The 20,453-nt window shown below is 48.5% G+C and overlaps 1 protein-coding gene across 3 annotated transcripts in view; it reads right to left on the minus strand.

Annotated features, from left to right (window-relative positions):
- ATN1 (atrophin 1) overlaps positions 1 to 20,453 on the minus strand; it is a 220,025-nt gene that overhangs the window by 112,792 nt on the left and 86,780 nt on the right. For all 3 annotated transcript variants that reach the window (XR_015297639.1, XR_015297640.1, XM_086932919.1), the window contains exon 4: positions 7,173 to 7,286. Coding sequence is in view for 1 of the 3 variants with exons in the window: in XM_086932919.1 (XP_086789045.1) it covers positions 7,173 to 7,286 (114 nt within the window). In the remaining 2 variants the exon portion in view is untranslated. The remainder of the gene's footprint in view (positions 1 to 7,172; positions 7,287 to 20,453) is intronic.

Genomic DNA, 20,453 nt, shown 5'->3' on the forward strand with positions numbered 1-20,453 from the left:
TTTGTGGAACAGGTTCGAGGAATGGACGACCTTTGGGCAAGTTTTTGGTGTTCCACCACTGCAGAGAGAAATGTGTGCAGCTGTCCACCAACAACAGATCTGTAAGTTGTTTTGAGCCTGATTCCACTGATGTGCTAGACATTCCTGTAATGGACGCATTTGAAGTCTTGCATATGGTACAATTAAAAAAAAGTAAGATGCCATCATGCCTATGAGTTGCATGAACACTCTGGCTGGGAGGGTGTGTTGGTCTTGAACTTTTGTGACTAAGGCTTGTATGCTTGCTATTCTGGCTGGACTGGGATAAGCTAGAGCTGTAGAGGTGTTTATTGTAGCCCCGAGATATTGGTGTATATGGGAGGGCTGGAGATTTGACTTGGTGTAGTTGATCGTAAATCCCAAGTTGTGCAATGTTTGAATTGTCTGATAAGTTGGTTGGACACACTGATTGAATGACCTGGCTTTTATCAGACAGTCGTCTAGATATGGGAAGACATGGATTTGTTGTCTTCTGAGATGTGCTGCTACTACTGCAAGGCACTTTGTAAACACTCTTGGTGCAGTTGTGACCAGTGTTGTCCGTCTAGTACAAACCTTAGATACCTCCTGTGGGAAGGATGTATGGGAATGTGGAAGTAGGCGTCCTTGAGATCTAGTGTGGCGAGGAAATCGCCTTGTTGTAACAGTGGGAGCACTTGTTGTAAAGTGATCCTGTGAAAATGATCTGAGTGTATATATAGGTTGAGGGGCCTGAGATCGAGAATTGGTCTTAGTGTCCGGTCCTTCTTGGGTATTAGGAAGTACAGCGAATAAACCCCCGTTCCTTGATGCTGTAAGGGAACTATCTCTATTGCGTCTTTTTAAAGCAATGAGAGAACCTCTTGTTTTAGTAGCGTCAGACGTTCTGTGGATATTGGACGCTGTCTGAGTGGCACAAGTGGAGGGGTAGCTGTAAGTTCTAGGCAGTAACCATACCGGTTAATTTGTCTCACCCACCTGTCTGTTGTAATGGAATTCCAGGCAGGTAGGAAATGTGCTAATCTCCACCCGCCAGGAGTAGAATGCTGTTGGGGGAGCGGAAGGAAGTCACTGTTTTGTGGTGGGAGTGGTGTGAGAAAGTGGCTTGATATATACTGGACTATAATGAAGTACAGTGTGTATAGAGTCCACAAACCCCTAAGGTATAACAGAGGGTAAAGTCAGGACTGACCTTACTCTCAAAAGTGGTAGCTTGGTCGAGCAGTAAGACAGTACCGGAGGGCAGTGCAAAGCATTTGTTGTACACACTCAGTCAGCAAAGGATTTCGCACACTCAAAGACTGAACTCCAGGCCAATTGTTTTTATACCAAAAGGTATAGTTCTTTTATTTTTAGAACCAACAGGCATAAAAATATACTTTGCTAGATATGAGAACTCTCATGTAATTACTTTGCAAGGAAGCAATAAAGTTTGTAAACACAATAGGTACAGGGGTTGCTGAAAGCAACTTTACGTCAAGACACACTTTAGCATTGAGTTCAATAGATTGTCATCATAAAAGTACAGTTGATTACAGTACAGATTACTTTAGTAGTTCCAGGACTATATCCTAGATTCAGTCATGGGGGGTCAAAGATGAAACCACGTTAGCAAAAACGTTTTAGTTACTGTAGTGAATTTTCATGAATATAAAGCTGTTTTGAAAGTTCACACTTAGAAACTTTTCAATGAAAATCTGGCAATGTTATTCAATGGGAGAAAATACAGGTTGCAGGTAAAGTACGATCGCGTTACTTGTGTAATACAGTACTGGGCTCCTAAGGCCAGCCCTAGGATCTTAACATAAAACAGGTAGGTAATTGCGTTTCAGTATTTCATATGATTTTTAAGAATATGTCAAGTTTTCAAAAGTAGACACTTAGAAGAAATTTCATAGAAAAGCAGACCATGGGTTCCTATGGAGAAAATACAGATTACTAGTAAACCCGGTAAGGATTTCTTTTGTGGTGCAGTACTGGGCTGCTAGGTACAGTACTGGCTTCCCCCCTGCTCACAGGTGAGTACTTCGGAATTCGGCTGATTTTATATGAATATTTTCAGTTTCCAAAACTTCACACTTCGAAAATTTTCGAGTCAAAATTGGTCAATGTTATCCAATGGCAGGTAAGTGAGTTCCCGTTTCCAGGTGAGTACTTGGCTGGCGAAGCTAAGGTTCTGGGTTTAGACTCAGGGGTCCCCCAGGGTCAGGTAGGTACAGTTGGTTTAGCCCCAGCAGCAGAGGGGCGGCCGGGTGCAGAGGTAGTTAGGCCCAATGATATCCAATGAGGGAAAGGGGGCCTTCGGTTGGTGGCTGCTGGCTAGCAGGCCATGCAGCTGTGGGAGCTGGGCTCCTGGTCACTTGCTCAGGGCGAGGGGGGAAGTAGGATAGGACCAGGGTGGCACAGCCAGCTGCACTTGGGCGCCTGGGTGCAGGGTGCTCTTGAGCCGTTGGGAGCTCAATGTTATCCAATGGGAAAGGTCAAAAAGGAACAAAGGCTGCAGGCTCGGGCCGGAGACTCTCCAGGGGCGACCAGCACTTCGAGAGGTAAGTTGGGATCTTGGAGCACAGGTAGGTACCCCTAAGGGAGGCACAGGGGCCTGTAGGGCGCCGGGTGCAGGGGTGTCTTTGGGTGTCGGAAAAGCTTACCCTTAGCTGGTCTTGGTTCGGTGGGGCACAGCCCGGGCTCGGCGGGTGCAGAGTGGGCTGGTCCGGAGCTTCCTGGCTGGCACCAGGGGGGGTTGTTGCAGCAGAGCCTCTGCTGATGGGAGTCCCATTCTTTAGGAGAGTCAAGGCAGGCAGGTCGTCTGGGTGTCCCATGGTTGGTGTCAGCAGGAGTCGCTGGTAAGTTAGGCAGGAGCAGGTTCCAGGATCAACATGCCGGTAGCGCTGGGGCCAAGTCAGTTGTTGTCGTCCTGTTGTTAGGAGCTGCATGGCGGGTCTTCTTCCTCTTGATCTTCTTTCTTCTTTTTTTCTTTCGGGATCTGAGGAAGGAAGGTTTCAGGGAACCCCTAAATACTGAATTTTAGGGGCGTTACATGTAGGGCAAGGACAGGGACCAATGGGTCCCTGTCCTGGGGTGAGTACACCCCCTAGCCTGCTCCTCTCCTGTGGGAGGGGGGCAGGAGCCTAGCTGGGATTGGGCAGGGCTCCCCATCTACAAGATGGCCAGAGCCCGGGGTCGCGCTTCACCTCGTCTCCCCCACCGGTGGGGTTGGCACAGGCTGGCACACCCCCCTTCCTGACGTAGTTTTTCCCGCCAGAGTGGGGGTTAGAACTGAGGGGGGCCAGTTGCTGGGTACAGAAAATGGTCTGGAGAAGCTCACAGAGGCGGCATGCCTTTGAAGCTTCCCCCTGCCCATCCTGGGGTAGGAGACCTAGCACCTCGCCCAGGATGGCTCTCCACCCAGGGGTCCAGCAACATGTCTGCTGTGTGGCAGCCTCTGCCGGTACTCAGCTCAGATGTGGATTGTAGGTTAGGGTTTCAGAGGGCATCTCTAAAATGCCCTCTTGTGCATTTTACATTAAATCCCACACTGGCATCAGTGCGGGTTTAATGTGCTGAGAAGTTTGGTACCAAACTTGTCAGTCTTCAGTGTAGCCATTATGGTGCTATGGAGTTCGTAATGACAACCTCCCAGCACCATATACTCTTATTGGCATCACTGCACTTACAATGCCGAGGAATGGCCCAAGGTACTGTAGGGGCACAGGGCTCATGCACCTGCGCCCCCACCTCTGGCATAGGGCATCCAGCTAGAGGGGTGACTGGAGTATTCCAGGGCAGTGGGTTCTGTGGGCATGGCACACAGGGATGTGTGCCATGTCGACTTTTTGTTTAGTTCTGCACTTAGGCACTCAGCCTGCAAAGGTAGTGTTTGGGTGCCAGGGTACAGGGCCCCTGAGGGTTGCACAATAATGCTGCAGCCCTCTGGGGTCTTCTCTGGTCACCTTGCCCTGGGTACCTAGGGTACCATTTTCTAGGGGCTGACAGGTGGCCAGAGATGCAAATTGGGTTTTTAGTTTCAGCACAGTTTTAGGGAAGGAACACAGGCCCTGGGTACCTGGTTGGAAGGAACCCAGGGCACACTCAGTCAAAGCACATCAGCAGTTCAGAAAAAAGTGGGGGCATACCAATGCAAGAAAGATGGCACTTTCTCACAAGAGGTACGATTAGTGTTGTTACTTCAACCTCTTCTTTTATTGCGGTTTCCTCTGTATCCACCTCTAAAATATCCTCTGTTGGGGGATGTTTGTGTATTGGCTTTAAAGGAAGATGAATTGTCTGCTCCCATTTGTTTAGAGGCTCCTCTGTAAACGGAGCGACGAAAGGAGCCTCGTGTTTGTGGGGACTGTAAAGCTCCCATAGATTTGGCAGTCTCTGTGTTTCATTTTTTTTAGTGCTGCGTCTACAGCGGGCCCAAAATGCTGTTGTTGGTTAAATGGCTGGTTGAAGATAGTAGTCTGGACCTCTTGCGTAGCCATGCGTGGCGTCGACGGATTAACTAGTATTTATTTCTCGAGAGGCAGTGTCTGCTGCATCAAGTGCACATTTGATTGATGCATTTTGAGATTAGCTTACCCTCTTGGATGAGATCATTTGCTTGTGCTTTATATTGGTCAGGTAGATGCTGTAGTAGTGTTTCTAACTGATCGTAATGGGCCCTGTCATATCTTGCGAGCAGTGCTTGTGTGCTAGCTATGCGCCATGTATTGCTTGCTTGGGCAGCTAATCTTTTACCTGAAGCGTCTAACATTTTAGATTGTTTATCAGGAGGTGGCGCTTCTCCTGAAGTTTGGGAGTTAGCGCGCTTTCTAGCGTTGGAAACGACTAGAGAATCTATGGGTAGCTGTCCCTTAATATAGGCAGGATCTCCAGGGGCAGGCCTATATTTCTTTTATATTCTGGAGTTTATAATTCTAGCACATACAGGATCTTTAAACACTTCGGGGGCAAGCTTAATGACCCCTTTAATCATGGGTAATATTTTTACTGACTTTTGGGATTGTTCAAAAGTATCTAATGAAAAGTCCTCCTCTGCCTCATCTGAGTGCATTGTGACACCATGATAGATGGCAGCTCTATTGATTAAATGTCAAAACCCGATATTATCTTCTGGAGAAGATGGTTTTGACGGGTATGGATGTGGATCTGGGATGTCCGGTACGTCTTGGGTGACCGGGTACTCCCAATCAGGTGGATCATTGGAGTAGATAAAAGGGTCATTTGGGTCACCCCCTGCCCCCATGTCATCATCATTGTTATGAGGAGGTGTATGAGGTGGAAAAAAAATGAGGAGGAGAATTTTGAGGTGTAATAGGTTTAGGAAGAGGAGGTGGGTTAGAAGGAAGTATAGGAGAAGAAGGGTGCATAGGCGATGTGGCAGAGTCCTTCTTCACAGGCACTGGAGAAGCAGGTGCTTTGTCTAACTTTCTCTTTCTATATGGTGCAGTGGTAACATGTCCTGTCTCTGGATCAATATAGATCTTTTTCTACTTAGGATCAGGATGAAAAAGCTCCTCTTCTGGTGGAACCGCTTTTGGCGCCAATTTTTTCGGTTCCGAGTGTGGTTGTTGTTAGTCTTTAGCCTTAGGAGGCGTATTATAGTCCTTTGGCGTAGGTTTTGGCTCTGAGGATCTTGGTTACGGATCTGAATCTGGCTTCGTCGGTATGGAAGCGTTCGAAGCCGGCTTGTGTATGGGCTTGGGTGTTTTCGGGCCCGGTTTATCTTTCGAAGTCGACTGTTTCGGAACGGGTTTCGGAGCCAGGACTTCTTTCGGTTTCAGTGGGGTCGGCACGTGCGGTTTGCTCGGTGTCGAGCTACCGCAAGGCTTTCCGATTTTCTTCGGATCCAGGCTCGAAGGCGGGGCTCCTGAAGTAAGTTTTCGGTCACGACTGGGCCCAGGAGGCGGAGTGTTGACCATTGCCTTCGATTGCGGTGGGGAGGTTGAGGTACGGGCAGTAGTACTCACAGGTTGACCCGGAGTGATGGAGTCATCTGCCTCAGATACGATTTTGTGATCTTCGGAATCTTCTTCTGGGACATCTGGGCCCTTGTCGAAGATGTACACCGGTTCCGGAGCTGATCTTAGCATGATGTGTCGGCGGGCCCTTCGATCTCGAATGGTCTTCTTCGATCGAAAGGATGCGCAGGCTGAACAGCTGGGCTTGTCGTGTTCAGGTGATAAGCACAGGTTACAGACCTTGTGATGGACGCTGTGCGGAAACTGCGCCACACTGGTAGCATTTCTTGAATGGCGCCCTTTCCATGAGCTGTAGGCCTCATGGTGTGGATAGGCCCAACGGCCCGCATCGACGACCGGAATCGAGTCGATGAAGTCGAGTCGATGGTTGAGATGTTTAAAAGTTATTTGGAAGAAAATACGTAAGATTTTTCGCGTCAAACTACTTAGATTTCGAACCGGAGCGGAAAAGTCACATCCGTACCCAGTGGCGGAAAAAAACAAGGATGGAGTTGATGCCCATGCGCACTATCGTCAAAGGGAGGAGTCACCTATCTCGTGACTACAAAGACTTCTTCTAAGACGACAACAACATGCAATCATCCGAGCCCAACACCAGGTGGCGATCTAATGCTAAGTGTGAGATCTGCAGCTCATATGCCTTGAACACAACAGTTTATCTAGGCCAGCCCACGCAGAAGCAGGTGTTGTTTACTTGGCTGCCTCCTGCTTTCCAGCAGTCTAGGCTTTTGTCTAAGCAGGAGAACAACCTTATTTAAGTGCCATTCCCACTTGGAGACCAGAGTTTAGACCTTTCCCTGACAGAGACAGACAGACACAGGTACTGACTTGTCTGATGACCGTACACACTTTCTACCACAAGAGCAGTTTCCCACTGTGTCTCAGAAAGGACAAGCAAGCTATCAAATGCTGTCAAAGTAGTATCTACCACAACTTCTTCCAGGAAGAGGTTAGGATATTACATTTTACCATATACCCTTCTCCCTCTGAGAGTTTGAGCCCTTTTTGGGTGCGGTCTACCAAGGGTTCAGCAACTAGTCTATCCTACAGGTTTTGGTGGAGCCTGTCCTGCCTCACATGAGGTGGGGGTGGGGGGGAGGGGGGGAGGGGGGGACACAGTGACAGCTTCTGCATTCAAAGCACAGATGGTATACGTCGAAATAAACCCACCTCTGTCTTGTTCTTCTTGGGGGGCTTAGACCCCTCCCCTTCACTCTCTGAGGTGTCCTTCTGACGGTCGCGCTTGTTATTCTTGCAGGCAGAAGGGTCCTCAGGTCTCCCTTTCTGCAAGAGATGGAAAAAGGACAGAAAGATGTGAGTGGGAAGGTGTTGAAGGGGTAGGAGTGTGCGAGGAAGAGCATGTTAATGGGTCCAAGGACAACAGGCAGAAGAGAGAAAAGGCGTTTGGGGGCAGGAGACATGCAAGAGGCAGTTAGACGTTCAGACCACAATCACAGTTCAGAAATACACTGACAAGCGGTCACAAACTGAACTGCACTGTAGAATTACACTACAGAACTATGTTATACACAATTACAAAAACATAATTTTAAAATCTACACAAAGAAGTAAATTCTGATTTTACCTAACAACAGTACAAGCAAATAATATTTTGTTTTCCACCCTATAAACGCAATTGCTGATTTGACCTCTACATTGAGGTAAATTGTAATTTTAAAAACATGCTGCAAAACAAAATGGTTTCTTACATGTAGGAGTAGTTTTGTAGCTTCAACAATTTTCTGGATTCACATGCTGTTCATTATACCGACATCTAGTAGTTGGGTATGGATTTTTCCAGTCTACTATTAGCCCTTCTTCTCTTTCTTTCTTTTTTGTTGTTGTTGTTGTGCGCCGACTATCCTACTATTTGGTGTGTAACCCAGCATCTCCTGATGTCATACGCCCTCCCCAGAAGCTTCCATGCGCTGTCGCCATCTTCAGATATTTTTATTTTCTTTTGTTCCCCCATCTTTTGAGGAGGTGGGTGTATCGCTTGTGAATCCAGAAATCTCTTCAAGCAACAAAACTACCCCTACAGGTACGAAACCAATTTGTTTTGCAGCATGAATCTCTTCTAGATTCCCATATTGTGCATTTATTTTGTAGCAGTTTTTATTTTTGAGGAGGTTAGTTTGAAGATGAGCTTGAGTTAGTGAATAGATGTTTCAATACCTTTTGTCCCACTTGTGCTTCCTTGTTCATTTAAATGTCTCTACAATAATGTTTTATGGATGTGTGCACCAAGGACAAAGTAGCTGCTATGCTAATATCCTGCAATGGTATGTTTGCTATAAAGGCTATTGTTGCTCCTTTTTGCGAGTAGAGTGTGCCTTTGGTTTGGTTTGGTTTGTAGCTGTATACCCACAATTGTGTGACACATTTGGATCTTTTCAATAATACAGATAGATATTTCAATCAATCAGTGCTTTGTAAAGCGCGCTACTCACCCACGAGGGTCTCAAGGCAGGGGGTAGGGGTGGGAGGGGAGGGGGGGAGGCTGCTCCGGTCAGTCGAAGAGCCAGGTCTTGAGGTCACTCCTGAACATGTGCAAGGTTGGAGAGCGTCTGATGCTTACAAGGAGTGTGTTCCCTGTTATGGCTGTGTTGTAGGAGAAGGCCCTCCCGTCCGCTGTGCTTCTGTGGATGCGGGGGACCTCTGCCAGGGCGAGGTTGGCCGAGCGGAGGTTCCTCTTGGGTGCGTGGAAACCTACTCGGTCGTTGAGGTATTTTGGGTCCGATGTTGTTGAGTGGAATGTACATGTACATGTATTTATATAGCGCAAATCACTGACCGAGGTCGGTATCTAAGGGCTTGCTTAGGGAACCCGTCCTGGTATTCCCCTGTGAGATAACCCCAGCAGGGTATCCACAAGGTGAAAGCCAGGCATCCTGCCGCGAGGGGCCATTGTGGAGATTAAGCAAGCTATTGCCCAGAGTCGCAGAGTGTGAACCCGTCAGTCGAGAAGGCACCGGAGCGAGAATTATCGAGTCCGTGGAATTTTTGAGCCCAAGACCCGCCGAGGCGGGGAATTGAACCCTGGTCCAGGGCCGATCTCAGCTTCCGGGTCTGCCGCCTCTAACCCCTGAGCCACACTTCTCCACGGAAGAGGTGTGGCGCAGCGGCCAGGGCGACGGACGCCGGGGATCACGGTTCGATCCCCAGCACCGGCGGCAGTGGTCTGCCAAGCACCATGTGACTCTGGGCAATAGCTTGCTTAATCTTCCCGACGGCCCCCAGCGCCGGGAAACCTACGGGTAGCTGTGCGCTTTACAAATACAGGATTATTATTATTACTTGTAGGCGTTGGTGAGGAGTTTGTAGGTGACCCTTTTCTCGATGGGGAGCTAGTGGAGGTCTTGCAGGTCTTGGGTCATATGTTCGTGGCGTGGTTCCCTAGGATGAGCCTGACAGCAGCGTTTTGGCTAGTTTGGAGCGTGCGTAGAAGGGTTTTGTTGATTCCGGCATAGAGGGCATTGCCGTAGTCAAGTCTGCTAGTGATAAGTGTGTGGGTGACGGTCTTTCTACAGTCGGGGGGGGGAGAGGGGGGGGGGTTGGATCCATTTGAAGGTCTTTTAGCCATGCTGTTATCTGTAAATTACACAAATAGCTGCTCTGCTTTCCAGATTGTTTTTTTGTTTTCTCCATATAGTACGATTGCACTTCTTGCATCCAGTGTGTGTTAAGCTCTTTCTGCTTGGTTCTTAGAAAAACTTTTAATTTATTGGTTTATGTAGTACTCCATTACCTTAGGTAGGAATTGTGGATCTGTCTTCATGACTATTCTGGCCCTGTGTATTTGCAACTATGGCTCTTGGATTGGGAGTACCTGTAATGTAATTACTCGGCGAAGAACAAATAGTTTCTTACCTGTCGGTGTAGTTTTGCAGCTTGAAGATCTTTCTGGATTCACTATGCTGTGCATTATTCCGCGGTCTTGTGGTTGGGTCCGGAATCTTAGTCTTTTCTTTGTTTGTTTTTTTAGTAGCCCAGGTGCGCGTTGACGTCCCACCTTTTGGTGTATTTTCGGTGTCGTCGGCACGCTTCCTACGGAAGCACCCACTCTTGGGCACCATCTTCGGATTCTTTTTTCTCGTGTTTGTTCTGTTACCAAAGTAATGGCAATGTTCTAGTAAGTCATTCACTGCTTTAACCTTCAAGGCTTGTTTGTTCAAGTAATTGTCCATGTTTTCAACCCCCTTCCTCACCCGCCTCATCTTTCTGGCGGAGGTGGGTGGGTTCGCTAGTGAATCCAGAAAGATCTTCAAGCTGCAAAACTACACCGACAGGTAAGAAACTATTCGTTTTGCAGCTTGAATCTTTCTGGATTCACTATGCTGTGCATAGACTTTGTAGCGGTTTCTCATGTTTCTGGCGGCTGGGTGGAAGATGAGCTTTGGTTATTGAATATGTGTTGAAGCACCTTTTGTCCGACTTGTGCTTCCTTGTTCATCTGTATATCCACACAGTAGGGCTTTGTGAACGTGTGCACTGAAGCCCATGTTGCCGCCAGGCATATGTCCTGAATGGGTGTGTTGGCTAGGAAAGCTATTGTAGCTCCCTTTTTCCTGGTAGAGTGGGCCCGTGTCCCTCCTGCCAGTTCTTCCCCTGCCTGTTTGTGGCAGAATTGTATTGTCTGTGCGATCCATCTCGCAATTGTTCCTTTAGTTACTGGTTTTCCCATGAAACTCTCTGCGAAGGAAACAAAGAATTGCTTTGTCCTTTCAATGTAGTGCATGACTGCCCTTCTGGCGTCTAGGGTTTGAAGAGCTCGTTCAGCGCTTGTTGTCGGTTTCTGGAAGAAACTTGGTATTTGTATGGTTTGATCCATGTGGAACAATGACACCACCTTCGGCATGAAGTGTGGGTCCGTTCTCATTACCACCCTATCATTGTGAATTTGGATGTAGGGTTCCTGTAACGTTAAAGCCTGTAGTTCGCTTACCCTGCGCAGCGAGGTGATTGCTACCAGGAAAGCTGTTTTCATTGTTAGCCTCTCTAGGGATGCTATGTGAATTGGTTCGAAAGGATGTTTCATCAGTTCTGTTAGGACCAGGTTAAGGTTCCATGAAGGTGGTGGCACCCTCTTTGGAGGCGCAATCCTCTTAGCTCCTTCCAGGAATCTTTTAACCACTTGTGAAGTGAAGAAACTCTTACACGTTTCCCCTCTTGTGTAAGTAACTATTGCTGCCAAGTGAACTGTCAAGGAGGATGAGCTTAGTTTCTTGTCTAGTAGGTGCGTGAGGTATCTAAGCACCGTTGAGTCCCTTTGCATCTTATTGTGCAGCTTCTCTCTCCTGCACCATAGAGTGAATCCCTTCCGTTTCGATACATAGCACTTTCGTGTGCTGGGCCTTCATGCCTCCCGAAGTACCCTCAGGGTGCTCTCTGGTAGTTTCAGATGCGCAAATTCTATGTCCTCAGGAGCCACACTACTAGGCTCAAGCTCTCTGGCTCTGGGTGTAGCACCTGCCCGTTTCGCATGGAGAGCAGGTCTTTTCTCCTACCGAATTTGTGGGGTGCGCTCTGTGCCATCTCCATGATCTGCGAATACCATGTCTGCCTGGCCCACTGTGGTGCGACCAGTATCAGTGTCATGTTGCTCGCTCTGCAATTGCTGAGGACTTTGTGCATCAGCGGTATCGGGGGGAAAAGCGTAGGCAAATGTCCTCGACCAGTCTATCCATAGGGCATTCCCCAGGGACCCCTCCCAGCCTTTATGCGAAGTTTCGGCATTTTGCATTTTGGCGTGTTGCAAATAGGTCCACCGACGGTGTCCCCCACCTGTCGAACAGCCTTCTCGTCTCCTGTGCATTGAGCTCCCATTCGTGGGTTGCCGATGTTTTGTCTGCTGAGCCAATCTGCTTCTACGTTGTCCTTCCCTGGCAGATGTATGGCTAGCAGGTCTATGTTGAGAGGGATGGCCCATGCCCATATCTCCTGCGCCTTCGAAAGCGTGGCAGATTGTGTTCCACCCTGCTTGTTGATGTAGAACATCGCTGTCGTGTTGTCCGTCTGGATCAAAACTCTCTGGTTGTACAGTTTTGTCTGGAAGGCTTTTATAGCGAGAAAAACGGTCTTCAACTCCAGGTAATTAATGTGTTTGACCGCATCTGCTGGTGTCCACAGACCCCTCACTCTGTGTTTCTTCATGCGAGCTCCCCATCCCTTCTGGGATGCATCTGTGTGGTGATGGTCACCGTTGGCGTTGGCGGCGTTAGAGGCTTTCCCCTTGTCAAGTTCTCCATGTTCCACAATGCCATTTCTTTCTGCACTGAATGCATTACAACCGCTAGATCCTCCCAACGACCTGTTACTTGTGACCATTGCTCTTGTAACTACTCCTGTAAAGGTCTCATGTGCAGCCGCATATTTGGCACTAGGTGTATGCATGATGCCATCATGCCCATGATCTTGCTCTTTATTCTCACTGTCCGAGCTTGCCCCCTCTGGTAGAGCTTTGTCTCCTTCACCGGTGCAACTGACCTCTTCTCGCTTGGGAACACCTTGCTCTGTACGGTGTCGATCTGAGCTCCCAGGAAGATTTGTATTTGTTCTGGTTCCATTGAGGATTTCCCCCAGTGTATGGAGAATCCCAGGTCCATCAGTGTTCTTGTCACTCTCTGTGCATGCTCCTTGCATATCTGGTATGACCTTGCTTTTATTAGCCAGTCATCCAGGTAAGGGAATACGTGTATTCCCTCCCTTCTTAGGTGTGCTGAGACTGTTGCAAGGCACTTTGTGAAGAACCTTGGCGCCGACTTTAGACCGAACGCTAGGGTTGTGAACTGATAGTGGTGTTCCCCTACGGCAAATCTGAGCAGATGTTTGTGACTTCTGTTCATTGGTATGTGTAGGTAGGCATCCTTTAGGTCTATGGTGACCATGAAGTCTACTCTTTGCAATTGAGGAAGCACCTCTTGTAGGGAGGTCATTTTGAATTTTTGCGTTCTTATGAATTTGTTTAAGAACCTTAGATCCAGGATGGGTCTCATTATTTCGTCTACCTTTGGCACCAGGAAGTACATTGAATAAACCCCCCTGTTCCTTTCTCTGTAAGGTAGTGGATCTTGGCTTGTTTTTGCAGGAGCTCTCTTGCTTCCTCTTGAAGTAGCTGCAGCTCTTTCCTTGCTAGTTGACTTCTTTTTGGCTTTCTGCTTGTTGGTGTCTTTTCCAGTTCTATGCAGTATCCGAACTGCATGATGTTTAGAACCCATTTGTCCGAAGTTATTGCCTTCCACTCCTGAAAGTAATGCTTTAGTCTTCCTCCCACTGGTCTCACATGTATGCAGGTGTTTAGTGCGCTTGACCCCTGCGTGTTGTCCTTGTGCCTCACCCTGGGAGTTCTTATTTGGGTGGGCACACGTTGCCTGACCAAGTCACTTGGCGGGGGGTTGCTGTCCTCCCCTCCTATTCTGGCCACGTCCGTTGCCTCTCCCGCGAAAGGACTGGTCCCTCTGCTGGTATTGCCAGGACTGCTTCTGTTGTCCTTGCTGTGTTTGGCTCTCCGCCTGGTGGGAGAAGTGTGGCTCAATGATTAGAGCGGCAGACCCTGATGCAGAGGTCTAGCCCGGGACCAGGGTTCAATTCCCCGCCTCAGCGGGTCTTGGGCTCAAAATTCCACGGACCTGATAATTCTCGGTGCCTATTCCAATCATGGAGTCCCACTCTGCAACTCTGGGCAATAGCTTGCTTAATCTCCACAACGGCCCCCACAATGCTAAGGATGCCTGGCCTCCACCTTGGGGGTGCCCAGGAGTGGACGCCTCACAGGGAAAGCAAGGATGGGTTCCACAGCGGTATTCGTACAAGCGCCTTGAGACCCTTGCGGGTGAGTAGTGCACTATACAAGTATCAATTTACATTTTTTTTGTTGGACCGCCATGTGCGATGTTCCTGGCTAGTTACCAACCCTGCCGTTGGGCCTTCGTGATGGGGTGCCCCTTTTCGACCCTCTGATCTGCAATGCCCCCATGGACCTTGCTGTCTCATTGTATTTCTTTAGTTGGCTCAGCTTTTCATCTACAGGGGCCCCAAACAAGGTCTGTCCGTTGAACGGTGTGTTCAGGATGCTGTGTTGTACTTCTGGCTTGAAGCCTGACACCCTGAGCCAGGCTTGTCTTCTTTCTGTGATGCCCATCATCATGAGCCAACTGGAGGTGTCAGCTCCGTCCAGAGCTGTCTTGATGCAAGAGTTTGCCACATTTTCCCCCTCCGACTAGGTTTTCAGCTCCGTCCCTGAATTCCTGAGGCATGTTCTTTATCAACTGGCCCACTTCCTCCAGGATCTGGTACTGATGCCTGTTTAGTAGTGTTTTGGAATTGGCCATTCGCCAGTGCATCGCGGTATTCCTTTCGATTCTTCTCCCTACCAAGTCCATCCTCTTGCTCTCCTTGTCTGGAGGTGGCCCTGAGGTAGTAGGCACATTAGCCCTTTTCCTTGCTGTGTCAGCAATGATTGAGTCAGCTGAGACCGTGCCCTGGATATAGGGTGGGTACTTGGATGAATGTCTATACTTCTTTTCAGTCCTTGGGGTGACTGCCTTGCATGTAGCCGGATCCTTGAAGGCTTCTTTCCCTTGTGCCATGACACTTTCCAGCATTGGCAGGTACTGGCTTCTGGTCTGGGTGGGGAGCAATGTCTCGAGAAGGAAGTCCGACTTCTGCTGCTCTTCGTCGAGTTTCACCTTGAAGACAGCCGCTGCATTCCTGATGACAGTGTTGTACACCCCAATGTCATCTGGCGGCGAAGGCCTCGAAGGATACGTGTCGACGCCTTCTTCAGGACTCTCTGTGTCAACTTCTTGCCAGTCTATCTCCTGAGCTTCCGAGGTCGCCGAACCCAGGAGCATCCTGCGGTCGTCGTCCTCCTCATAGTAGTCGAAGGTGGCCTCGTCTTCGTCCGGTTTGTCGAATGCTTCGACATTGTCCGACTGTTCCTCAACTTCATCCTCTTCCTCATCGACCACCTCGTGCACCTGTGGCTTGGGCTTCGTTGGGATTATGTAGTCTTTCATCCTGGCGTCGAAATCCTTCTTTTGTTGCAGGATGTTTTCCATCTCAGCTTCGAGACGCCTCTTCTTCTTCTCCATTTCGGCAGCCAGATCTGTGTCCAATGGTTCGGCCGGTCTCTTTGGCGGTAAATTCTGCGCCGAGCTCATTTTCGGCGTCGGCGCTGGAGTCTTTTTCGGGTCCTTCTCCAGCTGAGTCAGACGTTCCTTTTCGGAGATGTTTTTCGATGGCTTTTGCTGATCTTCAGCTCACGGCGCCGGGGACTTCTTCTCAGAGGATCCGCTGGGCCTGGGTTTAGGTGCGGGCGCCGAAGCTTTCGGTGCCAGCGATTGAGGATTTTCCCTCGATCTTTCGAGACTCAGGGTCTCTCGGGGCTTTAGGGGCCGTAGAGTCTCCTACCTTCTTTGGAGTCTTCGTAATATCGGTCTCTACGACCGTGTAGCAGTCGTCTTCGGCGGCGTTGTTGTCTTCTTCGTCTGAAGATAGTCCCAGGACTCGAAGGGATGGGGGCTGGCCCTTGCCCTGCATCGTGGCGCTGGCTACTCTCTGTCTCGCTCGAACTCGAAGAGTTTTCGGCGTAAAGGCGGAGCAGGCGTTGCAGTCGCTACTCTCGTGGGCTACCGGTAGGCAGAGGTTGCAAACCAGGTGCTGGTCCTTCTGTGCGTACTTGTGGTGGAATTTCCGCAGAAGTTGAAAGGAGTCTTGTACATCTCATGCGTTCAGGGGGCACCCTGCGCTCGCATTCCTCGATGGAAATTCGAAATTCTTGAACTTCCTTCCCTCCTTCGTCGATCTTCTCGATGATGTAGTCTCCTGAAGTCTTCTCCAATGTTTTTCGTCCAAAAACTGCGTGTTTTCTTCTTCTTTCTCCAAAAATGTCTGGAGCCCTCTCGGGAACGATCCAGACCCAACCGCGGAAAAAAGAATCTGAAGATGGCACCCAAGAGTGGGTGCGGACGTCACCGGAAATACACCAAAAGGTGGGAAGTCGACGCCCACCTGGGCTACAAAAAAAACAAAACAAAGAGAAGACTACGATTCCGGACCCAACCACAAAACCGCGGAATAATGCACAGAATAGTGAATCCAGAAAGATTCACGCTGCAAAAATGTAGTAAGGAATGCTGTCTACAAAGTGATCATTTTTGGAAAGGTCTTGATTAAAGGTTAAAAGGTTTTCCTCATTAGCTATGTGAATACCAGACTTAAGTTCCATGTAGGGGCAGCCACCCTTCTAGGTGGTGCTATCCGTTTTATAGGTGCTTTGAAGAAACTCTTACCTATAGGACCTCTTATGTAGGCCACTATTAATGCTAAATGTATCTTTAGTGAGGCATACATTAGTAAGACATCCAGTAGACGTGTAAGGTACTTTAGGACTGAAGCCTCCTTAGTATTTTCCTCTTAATAGGCCTAGTTTTTGTCACCATCTTGAGTATATTTCCCATTTAGCTATGTAGCACTTTCTTGTTTTTGGAGTTCTTTCTTCTCTGAGAATCGCCATTGTGTTTTCTGGTAGACTTAGACGTCCAAACTCGAAGTTTTCAGGAGCCATGCTGCTAAACTCAAAGTTTCTAGTTCTGGGTGGAGAACTCTCCCCCTTGTATAGATAGCAGGTCTTGTTGCCTTGGTAATCTCAGAATCAATCTAAACTGACTGTTGTTTTGCGCTAATTCTATTAGGTCCGAGAACCAAGTTTGACTCGCCCATTGTGGGGCAATGAGCAATAGCTTCATTTTGGACTGTTAGCATTTGTTGATTACCTTGTATAAGAGAATATGGGTGAAACGGGTTAGCAAATCTTTTCCGGTCCTGTCTATCAACACTGCATTGGCTAGGGAGTGGTGGTATGGTTGTCTGGACACAACAAATTGGCATTTGCAAGCGTCGCAAGAGTGTGAAAGTAGAGATGCGCTTTGCGCCCTTTGTGCTTCTACTGGCCAAGCGGTGCATAACTATGCACTGGAAGGCACCGGGGAGTCCCCCTCTAGCGGCATGGGTGGGAGCAGTGAAGAAATGGTGCGCAGCAGAGGAAGAGGTACTCCGATCAAAAGAAGTTAACGGAGCCCGTAAACATCCTATATCTATGTCATTGGCCATGCTACTTCATTCCTTCGTACAGAAAAAAATCGACGGCGCCGGAGTCCCCAGCTACCCGTTCCCAGGTGGTGCACACAACCCCTGTGGCAATTCAGGGTAATTCTTAGAGGGGTTAGGAGCTGGTTGGGTCGCAACTGAAAACCGTGAGTGGGCCATAGATGCCATACTTAATGCTTGCCCCTCCAAACTCCCCCCCTTCCACCTGCATATCCCTAGCTAGACACCATACCATAATGCAATACCCAGGCGGCCAACACCCAGGGAAGCAAAGTACGACAGAAGGTATCCCAGTGCTACCTCCCCTGTTCGTTCCAGTTTCTGTCATTACTGGCGCATAACAGCCCCTAACACATAAGGCTAATAATGAGAGTTCACATCACATCCCAGTACAAAACACAGACTACCTGGCATGAATGCCGATATCGCCTCACCACTCGTCCCACAGCAACATCACCAATTGTTGGGACTGTGCAGGGGGCCGTACGACACAATGCTATCCAATTTCATGTTCAGGTATAAAAGGAATGTAATAAATCTTTTGTGTATTAATGTCACTGACTGATGAGATGTACTTAATCAAAGAAAATGCCAATAAAAATGATTTTGTAGAAAAAACGCTTTTAAATGTGACCATGCCATCCCTTCCTGTACTCTTTTTATGGTAACCACTAGATCTTCCCAACTCCCTATGGCTTGCGAGCATTAGCTTTGAACCCACTTCTGAATTGGTCTCCTATGTAACCGTGAATATGGAATTAGAGGGAAGCAGGAGGCCATCTGCCCCGCATTTTCCCCACCATCCTCACTGTCGGACACTGCCACTTCTGGCAGAGGCGAGTTTCTTGAAGTATCATTACTATCCTTTTCTTGCAAGGAAAGCCTTTGTTTGTAATTCCTGCTCCCCAAAAATAATTATTCTTGTTCTGGCAATTACTTTTCTCTGTATATTAAAAACCACAAACGGAAAAGTGCTGATATGACCTTTATTTCTCTCTCTCTTGCATTTGTTTAGAGAGTTAGCTTATACCAGCCAGATGTCTAAATAAGGATATATGCATATTCCTTGCCTTCGCAAGTGTGCTGCCACTGTCGCTCAGCACTTTCTAAACTCCGTTGAAGCAGATTTTAATCTGAAGGCCAGTACTTTGAATTGATAGTGTGTCTTGTTCACCACAAAACACAAATGTTGTGTCTGTGCTTCATTGGGATGAGTAAGTATGCATCTTTGAGAACACCATATACTCCCCTTGTTTTAGCTTGCGCAAAATTGCCATCTTGAATTCTTGGGTCTTTATGAACTTGTTTATAAAGTGGATGTCCAGTATAGGACGTAGTGTTCCGCCTTGATTTGGAATTTGGGATTATGTTCAGTAGTTTCCCTGATGAACAAGTAACTTACCTTCAGTAACGCCTGGCTGGTAGAGGCTCTATGAGTTGCAGTTTCCCTTCCTTAGAATTATTCCCAGGCGTCAGACTGGGTCCGAATATTTTTTGTGAGCAGTACCCCTGCAAGCCAGTAGGTGATGCCGTTCAGCTCCACGTGTTATTGTTGGCATCCACGCCAGAAGTGGCGTTTGCGGTGCCTGCATAGGTGCCACCCAGGCACGCTGAAGTCAATTATTTTTCACAACTTTCCACGTCAGAAGCACGGAGCCACTAACAGTTGGTTTGGAGAACTATGGCCCTGAAAGAGGAAAGCCCTGTCCCTAGAAATCAGTTTGCAGAGCGGGGAGGATGGGTGGGTCGGTAAAGAATCTCCAGCTAGATAGAGTCTCTAGCAGATAAAGCATTACCAGAGATAAGTAACTTGTTCATCTGAAAGAAACTTCTAGGCTCTGATTTCCTACCTTAGAATAGATACCCAAGCAATACCTCCCCGGAGGTGGGCCTGTGAACAAATTCCACACGAGGAAGTCCTGCCAGACCGAAAAGGGCAAATTGACCATCCCTACGGACCGGACTGTCCAGACACTAGTATTCAGTAAACGTGTGCAGGGAAGCTCTCGTTACGGCCTAGGAGAGGTCCAGGACTGGAACTCAGCCGAGCTAACGTAGAAGTGGCAGCTTTAGTTCTGGTGAAAAAAGTATACATACCCTCAGGGGGTTGCTTTTTAGCCAATGCATAGCAGATGTTGATACAGAGTAAGATCCATATTGAGATGGTTCTCTTATGCACTGCCTATACTTTTTTCGCTCCTACATACCCCACGAAGAGTTGGCTGTCCACCAGGAACTCTTTCCTGCAGTCAAGGTAGAACGACAACGCTCTATTTGGGTCCCGATGGTGATGATGCTCCTCTTCCTTGGAGGGTTGAGGTGGGGCATAAAAGGTAGGCAGAGTGATGGTTTGGCCTCCATGAAATGGAGCGACCACTGTCTGAAGAAAAAAGGCTCATGTATGAAGCAGAAGTTTGTCTGGCTAGATGTCAAGATAAGGAGGCTTGGATGACCAGGCCTGAAGCTCACTGACCCTCCAGATGTTGTGGCCCCAAGGAAGGCCGTCTTGATGGTTAAAAGTCTGAGAAGACATTTATGCTAGGGCTCAAACAGAGCACACATCAGTAATGTCAGGGTCAGATTAAGGTCCCACTGAGGCATAACGAAAGGAGTGGAAGGAAATTTACGCTGCAACCCTTTAAAAAACCTATGTACAATAGAGGATTGGAAAAGGGAAGGTTGGTCAGGCAACCGAAGAAAAGCAGAGATTGCAGAAAGATATCCCCTAACAGTGCCCAGAGCACAGCCCTGCTGGGCAAGGGAAAGAACGAACACCAAAACCTGAGAAAGGGGGGAAAGAAAGGAGATCATTGTGTCTTTCTGTGCACCATGTCACAAATTCTGCCCAATGGCAGGCGTAAACCTCTTGGTAGGGGGGACGCATGGCTGCCAAGATAATGTTACAGACTTCGGGCGGAAGGTCGAAAACGGTCAACTGTAACCGCTCAATGGACCACTGACACGTTTGAGTGGAGAACCCTCCCCAGCTGCTGCTGCAGAAGATCATTCCGAAAGGGCAGCCTGATCAGAGGACCGACGGCCAGGCTCAACAGCTCGGGATGCCAGTCTCTCCGTGGCCGATATGAGACCACGAGGATGACTTGGGCCTCGGTTCTCCCTGATCTTCTTGAGAACTCTGGGCAGGATTGGTATGAGCAGAAAGGCGACCATGTCAGAGAGTTTCCCTTGATGCTGCGCCCACTGGAACTTCAGGTCCCACTGCAGAGTCCACATATGCCAAAGTGTAGGTGTCACAAGCAGGATGCAGGAGGCCATGAGGCCCAGCAGAGTCAGAGTCAGTCTCACCGAAACCCAGGATAGAGGCTGAAGTATCGGCATTTT

Source organism: Lissotriton vulgaris, chromosome 7, assembly GCF_964263255.1.
Source record: "Lissotriton vulgaris chromosome 7, aLisVul1.2, whole genome shotgun sequence".
NCBI lineage: Eukaryota > Metazoa > Chordata > Amphibia > Caudata > Salamandridae > Lissotriton > Lissotriton vulgaris.